The sequence below is a fragment of the Macrobrachium rosenbergii genome, chromosome 56 (genome assembly GCF_040412425.1).
Source record: "Macrobrachium rosenbergii isolate ZJJX-2024 chromosome 56, ASM4041242v1, whole genome shotgun sequence".
NCBI classification, from domain to species: Eukaryota; Metazoa; Arthropoda; class Malacostraca; order Decapoda; family Palaemonidae; genus Macrobrachium; species Macrobrachium rosenbergii.
In genome coordinates, this window is record NC_089796.1 from 32,487,910 (window position 1) to 32,496,868 (window position 8,959).

Genomic DNA, 8,959 nt, shown 5'->3' on the forward strand with positions numbered 1-8,959 from the left:
TAATTGGTGGTGTTTGACAATACAATTTTGGGTGATGTCATGCCCATATAGTACATGCACTTATGCTTGCACACACATGTACACATACACACAAGGGAGGTGCAAACATCTTCCCTTCCTCTTCCCCCCCTCTGACCTCTTGACCTCTACTAATGGCTTCACTAGCTAGAGATACAAACAAGATCAATGATGCTTTCAACTACTGCCATATGTGGTATTTGCGATACAGTCATGAAGAACATAAAATCAGTAATTCTCATTTTCTTCAATATGAGGTTAAACAAATTATTATTGCTAAAACAGTGCCCTAGACCTAGTTATTAAAACGTCTACTGACTTCATGTCATAAAACTTCATTTGTGTATGAAAACAACATTTCTGTGCTTCCTCACCTCAGATACTCGTTCTTGCTAGAATTGTAGTAGAAATCAAACCAAACAATGTAAGGGTGTCATTCTAGATAGATGCAGATCTAGTATTTCTAAGTATTAGCTCCACGCCTGATTTTACCTTGGAAATTGGTATTTCCTATACTTTTAGGGCTGCTGATAAAGGAGACACATTTGTTTGTTGTCGGCCAAGTGTTGCTTGCCCCTAACTCTACCCACCAGCAAAGGTGGACTGTGGGAATTCGAGGTTCTGGGTGGGGGAGAACACACACAAATGGAGCAGGTATGTTTACATTGTGGAAGCTCACTCCGGAAGGGAAGATCATCAGGGAGCCATTCGTTGCGGGGGGAAGCGGCTGAGGGAAGGGAAGGAACATGGGGGAAGGCAGGGAGAGAGTTGCTTACGTCCCCCCGAAAAGGGGGAAGGTGAGAAGCAGCAGTGGGGGGAGGCAGAGAGTTCTGCGAGAGGTAAACGTACTGTCACCGAGGAAACAGATGGGGGGTTCGGGGGGTAGGTAGAACACATTAGGAAGAATAACAGGCCAGCAAAAAACAAAACGTCACCTCCTTTACCATCAGCCCTAAAGGTATTGGGAAAACCAATTTCCAAGGCACCAATCAGTCCGCAGGAGTTCCGATCTCAAAAATAATCTGAAAAAAAAATGCAATTCGAAACACTAAGATACCAAGCCCCAATAAACTTACCTTAGGGACTCCGAGCCTGTTTTGGGGTTGCAGAATGTTTTTTGCTGAATGACCAGCCTGCACTCACTACCGCACCGAGGGCTAAAATTCACCCTTTTTTTAAAAAGGCCATGATCTTGATGCAGTGGAATTAACATCTCGTAATTGCCATAACAATATACGTTAATTTCCAGGCAGTTAATGTAAGAGTTTTGACAGGTAACGGCCAAAGGGTAGCAAGTGACAGGTTCAAAGGAGTGTACGGCAAGGAATCAGCTGGTGTACTGAAATTAAATACTTGTGAACAGTTCCAATGCAAACTGGCGGGTGTAATAGTTGTAAAGACCTGTGAGGATCACTTATGAATAATCCCCCCACCCCCTCCAATGGCAGGAGAAACTTCTCAATTGCTCCTGAAACCCCCTTCACTATGCTTAGTACCGGCACCTGGGGGTTCAAATGTATTTTGCTGTGTTCATCACTAGCCCCTGGGTGATCAAATGTATTTCGCCGTGCTCAGTACTAGCCCCTGGGGAATCAAATGCCCCTAAGTGCATTTCGCAAAATTGAAACTTTAGAAGGACCAAACATGAACATTATCCCCCCAGCCCTCTCTTTTTCCTCAGTAAGGAGTCAGCCTGTGCACCAAAAGCTCCCCTATAAGAGTGCACATGCATGGCAGGATTCAAAATAACAGTAGCAGTGAAAGTTTTTGTCTTTGTAATGGCTACCTTGTCCCTCCTGTGTTTGTGTAAGGGTTTTTTGTCTCTGTAATGACGTAAACAGTAAATTTTGGCCGTCTTCTCATCCCCCATGATCTACCCCACCCATAACCCTGCTTTCCTTAGGAGCCCCCTAAATTGTAGGGTAGTAACAAGCAGGGGAGCAAATCACCCTGTCTCGGAGGTATATCCCACCCCATAACCCAGCATTCCCATCAGGTCCCCTAGCTTGTTGCATGGAGGGAGCAAATCACCTGTCCCCGGGGTATATTCCACCCATAATCCCGCTTTCCCATCGGATCCCCTAGCTTGTTGGATGAATTCTGTGGTTAATTACAGGTTAATTACAATCATGCAACAAAAATTGAAGGTAAACCCATAATTGGCAACCAAAAAACTGTAGAAAAAGTTAAGTTAGAAGGAAATCGCTGCTGAGGGGCTACTACTTAGATCTACTGTGGATCTTTTACCTTATTATCATGACATGCAACAGAGATGTATATATTTCTAAAAATTTTTTAATTATGCAGATATATTTGGATTTTACAAAAATAACCCATTCAGATAACATAGATCTCATCTACATGTTACCTGGGAGAAGACAATTATTTCGCTGGTTCGAGCCCACGAGACGATGAACTTATTATCAACTAAAAAATTCCCCTTCGGTAACATATATGAAAATATATTATTTCCGAGGTACAGCCAATTGGATATTAAAGAACGTTTGTAGCTTAATGCTTGTATATGAATAACGGTGATGTGATAAATTGTCATAATATGGCTGCGTGCAACAAACGCACTACATGGTCAGCATGGCAGAGGTGTGTTGATATCGACCCTAAATACAAATACCTGAGTTTAACGGGGATTTGTAGGTGGCACCCGGTATCAACTTATACCTCACTTGTTGGCCGTGTGGGTAAAGGCGTCACTGTAGTCCTGAGTTCTTGTCTTTCATTGGTTCGAGCCCACTGGACGACGAACTTATTATCAACTAAAAATTTCCCCTTCAGTAACATATATGAAAATATATTATTTCCAAGGTAGAGCGAACTGGATATTAAAGGACGTTTGTAGCTCAATGCTTGTATATGAATCACGGTGATGTGATAAATAGTCATAATATGACTGCGTGCGACAAATGCACTACATGGTCAGCATGGCAGAGGTGGGTTGATATCGACTCTAAATAGAAATACCTGAGTTCGACGGGAATTTGTAGGTGGGAACCGGTATCAACTTATACCTCACTTGTTGGTCGTGTGGGTAAAGGCGTCACTGTATTCCTGAGTTCTTGTCTTCCATTGGTTCGAGCCCATGGGACGATGAACTTATTATCAACTAAAAATTCCCCTTGCAACATATAGAAAATATATTATTTCCGAGGTAGAGAATTGATATTAAAGGACGTTTGTAGCTTAATGCATATATATATATATATATATATATATATATATATATATATATATATATATATATATATATATATATATATATATATATATATATATATATATATATATATATTGTCATGTCCCTTTTTTCTATCATAACCAAAAATTCGTATTTTTCTATACTGGCCTCGTACTGACCAGCAAGACGTAATATTACTCTCATCGCCCAAGTGGGCTATCTAATAACCTTTGTAAATGATACCAAAGAAACAACACAAATGATCCCATTTTAACTTTCAGGTAAGGAGTATAAAAACACAAGAAGGAAATATCATCATATTTTACTTTGATTAGATGTACAACTTAAATTCAGTTAAAATCATCTTTATAATTTACTATTATTGTATTGCATTTAAATGTATTTATTGTTAATGTTTTTGGACGCTACAATTCCGTCCGCACCATGTAATAAAACACGAGAGCGCAAAGAAAATGTGCCCCCCCCCACCAAAATCTCTTTCATGCATCATAATAAAGTTTTCATGTAAACTAACATCTCACAGACTCATCAACACAAAGCTACGGACTGCTCTAGGAGCACAAGGCCAGCTAAATCTGAAACAACAACAACAGAAAATGTAGTACACTTCGAAGAGGTCGCGACAAGTGACGGAACAGCTGTATGGTGTTGTGTTCCCAGTAAATGAAACAAAGGAGTTAATCTTCGTTTCTTTATCCATCAACTACACTTTGAAGAACGTTGAAGATTTAGAAAGAATTGTGAAACTAATAAAAAGTTGATCAACAACCAAAAAGCCATTGAATTCAACGAAATCTGCATGCAAAAAGAACTTTGCCCCCAAAAGCATATATATATATATATATATATATATATATATATATATATATATATATATATGTGTGTGTGTGTGTGTGTGTGTGTGTGTGTGTGTGTGTGTGTGTGTGTGTGTGTGTGTGTGTGTGTGTGTAATGAGCAAGGAATAGATCTTATGAACATAAGTTGATACACAAAAACATTATTAGAAGACTGTTGTGGGGAATTTCCCACATAGAAAATGACACTGGCTTCCATGCCATTTGTTGCTGTATCAAATAAATCGGCTGCCTTTCTGGAATCAGTGTGTTGTCTTTTATGTTTGACGGATGAAGACACAACGTTCGCAAAAATACTACACGTTCGAGAGAAGTGGAAAGGAAATATCGTGAAACGGGTGTAAAACGTATGTAATGTGGCAGGATTGTTAAATATCTAGTTATATATGGTAATGTTTTGTCATGAAACATCCTCCTCGCAAATTCCAACGCTACCTTAACCCGGAATCAGCATATTGGCAAAATCGAAATTTTGCGTTTAATTTCTTCCTGTTCTTTATGGACCAGACAATAACCTAGTTGTATCGATGCCCGTCTGTTGAATAACCGGTCGCTATCTGTTTACGATAATTTGTTATATAGGGGTCGAATGATAAAAAAAAAAATACATATATGGCTCGTAACATGAAATACCTTAAGAGGGTAACGGAGTTGCCTAAGCGCCATTTTGGACACTCGGCAACAAAAAAGCACATTAATTCGAGATATGTTACGTGTGGGACGAATGCTTGATGCATGCTATGTGATAAGCCATCTAAGAATATAAAGGAACATCCAGGTATAGAAATTTCATGTCCCTTCCCCCCCACCCCCTATAAAAAAAAAAAATAAAAAAACTGCTAAAGAAGCAAAAGGCACACCGCTCCTGCATCGCTGTACTGTACGTTTCTCGTTGCCGAGGGATTGGCAAGGCCAGAGGCCTGGTCTACAGAGTAAGAGGTTCAAGTAAGCGAAAAAGTTAGTTTGCTGAATCTACGAAATTGAAAGATGCCGTAGTTATGGCACTGCATCAGTTATTCTGTGAAAAGGCGATATAACGACAGTAGGTGCTGAACAAAATATAATCCAAGAAATCTGACACACATAAATGAATATTTGTAGGAAGGTAGGGTCTTCCTCTGATTTTTTTTTTTTAAGTTGCTATTTCATATTATATGCGTTGCGCATACACACACGAATACAGCATTCCTATGAAAGCCCAATTTCAGCTACAAGGGTGTAGGTGACCTCCAAGGAAGTTCAGATGTTTTTTGTACATGAACTTTCGTTGATTACTATAGGTTCATGGCCTTCATTTCGGCCCGAAACCAGTGCAGAAACCGAGATCTATAATATTCTGGAGATAAATTAGGCTTAGGACTACAATTCAAAAAGCTACTGCACAGTTCCGATATCATGTGTACATCCCTCTCTCTCTCTCTCTCTCTCTCTCTCTCTCTCTCTCTCTATCTATCTATCTATCTAACTATATATATATATATATATATATATATATATATATATATATATATATATATATATATATATATATATATATATATATATATATATATATATATATATATATAGTGCTTAGGTTAACCCTGAACAGCTGCCACTCATCTGAAGACCATCCTCAAATCAAATGAGCGAGATATCTTCACCTTCAGTTTTAACATTTTTTCTGGGGTATTGAGAAGAAGATAAAGATCGAGTTTTCTTTGTGACACCTCTTTTGTTGTGGTAGTTTGTTCGAAAATGCCATTAAGTAATGTCGGAAGATCTTGCACTCCGTTGACTTACCCTCCTCGTCGCCATGTGATCGGTCTAACGATGTCTTGTTCCCTATGAACATTGCATAGGAATGTGGGAACATTTTTCCAGTTGTATGTACAGGTGTAAACATATATGCTTTGTTCAGACTAATTTGCGCATATTATTTTACGTGGTTTAAATGAGTGTGCACGTATTTGGTTTATATTATATAAATGAGTATGTTTTGTTATGTCCACGTATGTGTATGCATTCTGGTGTGTTCCATATCTATGTGTACAGCTATTAAGGTTGTTTCATATGAATGTTTTATATAATTATATGTATATATATATATATATATATATATATATATATATATATATATATATATATATATATATATATATATATATATATATATATATGTGTGTGTGTGTGTGTGTGTGTGTGTGTGTGTGTGCGTGTGTGTGTGCTTCCATATTTTGGTTGGTTATATATATAAATAAAAGGTTTTGCTTGTTCTATATAAGAGTGAGACCCTTTTGAAAAAAAAAATTAATAATAATGTCTTTTTCATTCCTTTATGGTCACAGGTACGCTTACCAAGAAATCCAGCTAGTAATACACCTGACGCCATCTTGAAGGACATATGGGACTTGAAAGAAGTTTTGCCAGTCTTCTTTGCTGCAGTCAAGAGTGAGATAGTGGGCTGTATTAATTGGGTAACAGCGGACATGTTATTTTGAGAGTGAATTAGTTGATCACACTTACTAAGGGAGTGAAGTAGTGGACTTTATTTGCTGTGAGAATGAAGTAGCAGACTTAATTTTGGGGGAAATTAAAGTACTGAACTTTGACTGTTCTAAACGGAAGCTGAACTACTTGCCTTACTGTAAGATTTAAATAGTATAGTAGATTCAGTGCATCGTGAGAGTGAGGAAAGGACATTATATTGGCAGGAGTCCCCTTGTAGACTTTAGACTTCATTACAGAAGTAGTGAGATGACGGACTTGAAAGGATTTAGATTTGCAACCGTTATAGATATAATGGAATTTGTCAATGCAAGATTGCAGTGCTAGAGTTCATTAATGTAAAAGGAAAATTATGTGCTTTGTTATTTCATGGGGTAAGTTCACTGATAAAAATTACTTATGGGTAATTATGATTCCCGCTGCAAACCTTGTAGGAATTGTTCTGACAGTCACAATGAGGCAAGCGAGGACTGCACTTGCTCATGTCAAGTCAGAGTGACATGAGCATGCAAATGCAAGTTTGGTAATGGGCATGACATTGCCCAAAAAAGTCTCTGCAATTGCAGGAGGCACTATTGCTGGTGCAGCAGCGATAGAAATGACTGTGTTCACAGGTGGTATATCCCTCTCTATAGTTGGAGGGATGATGGCAGGAGCTGCGGTTAGTTCACTCATCCATGGTTCTGTGAAGGCAGCTAAACGAGAAAAGATTTGTGGAAAAGACTTTGGGGTTGATGTTGGTGTTGGATTTGATACTGGTATCATTGGAAGTGGAGGGGTAGCTGCAACAGAAAGCCTGGCAAGTGTTGCAGTCTCAAATGTTGCCAAAGAAGCCTTCAAAAGAGGAGCAGTTAAACTCGGGGTTCGAGCAGCAGGTGGAATAGTGTCCTCCGAGCTATGCATGAAGTCAGGGATTGTGGAAAGGGCAACAAAGAATGGAGTGAATATGGAAATGACCCTAAAACCTAGGGAAAAACTATTGCTTTGGTGCTCTGAGAGGAGTTAGGGCTCATGCATCATCAAATATACTCAAATGGTGAAAAAGAATGCTTATCAGTCAAAGCAAAGTTCCAATTCATTAGATATAACCTCTAATCTTCGATCCAGGAGCATATGTGGGAACTCACAAGAGCATCCATGGCGTAAGGAAAAACAATCTTAGACAAAGTTAATGAAGAAAATTAACCTTTGTGTGAAGGAAATAAAGAATCCTCACTGGCAATAATGCATTAAAATTCAGAAAAATATCATTCTTAGTGCTGCATCTACGGAGAGCAGTTAAGATACTAAAGGTAGGTTGCACTATCACTAGAGACTAAAAAATGTCATAATTGATGTTTGCGAGATGATTGTCTTCAAAATTTTCAGTACTTTCAGTAACTGGTATGAGGATTGGAGAGGGTAAAGGAAGACACTTATGAGTAGTGGAGAATGAAGCAAAAGATAGACCCATTGTTTTGTTTAGTAAGGCTGTCATTGCAAAGAGTTAAGCCAAAGGAAACTGCGCCTATTTCCATTCATTATCCAAATTCTCAATATTGCTTTGGTCATTCACCCATATCCACCATCTGCCATTAAATAGTGATTCAAGGTGTTTAAAAAAAGCACTAATCACCTACTGAATTCATTCCATGAGTTCATAAGCCTTTATGTGCCATTTTTAAAGAGGTAGTGATGTCAAGTCAAGGGATTAAAACATTTCAATTAATGGTTTTGTAGATTTTATTATCGCTTCGCAGATATTGCTCAAATATTCATAAGTAGGTTTTTGTATTTGCTTTTTCTGGAACTTCTCTTGTTTCACTTCGGCTAGAAACCATTTCCTTCAGATAGCAGAATTGCCAAAGTATCTGGTGAAGCTTGGCAATTACATGGGTTGTCTGGGGGAGGATTCTGTCTCATTCTGAGTAACAAAGATTATTAAATTTGAAGCCAGGAGGAACCAGAGTAAGATTTCAAGGTAGGCTGGTCATCGGGGTTGTTAAGAGTAAAGATTTGGAACTAGTTATATTGTTGGGGTTATTTTAGCTTGTACATTGTTACTGCTACTTGCTTATAACAAACTGGTGCTAATGTAATGGAGATTTAAATGTTTTTGTAAAAATTTTGAATTTCATTTACTCTTTTATGTTGACATGTTCTTCATGTAAATAGAGAAAAAGAAGATCTAAGGTGCACTTTCCTAACATTTATTCAAGAAGTAGAAAATAAAGCAGTCAACTTGTTGCCCTTGATACTGACAGATTGGAAGCTCAAGGAATGTCAAGGAGTAATACAGTATTAATAAAGACCTTAAAATCAGCACTGTAGCCCCACTCATAATAATGAAAAAGTCACCTGAGACGTGCGGCATTTCATCGAAAGCCAGCGGAATGGAAACAGGTTG

General features: G+C 38.2%; 1 protein-coding gene across 5 annotated transcripts in view; it reads left to right on the forward strand.

Annotated features, from left to right (window-relative positions):
* LOC136836649 (tripartite motif-containing protein 5-like) overlaps nt 1–8,677 on the forward strand; it is a 75,308-nt gene extending 66,631 nt beyond the window's left edge. For 4 of the 5 annotated variants that reach the window (XM_067101120.1, XM_067101119.1, XM_067101118.1 and 1 more), the window contains exon 5: nt 6,414–8,677. In XM_067101120.1, coding sequence (XP_066957221.1) covers nt 6,414–6,566 — 153 coding nt within the window. In that variant the 3' untranslated portion in view covers nt 6,567–8,677. Of the gene's footprint in view, nt 1–3,755; nt 3,946–6,413 lie in introns of those variants that run through there. The other variant, XM_067101122.1, reaches the window with a different exon arrangement.
* Nucleotides 8,678–8,959: the final 282 nt, after the last annotated feature.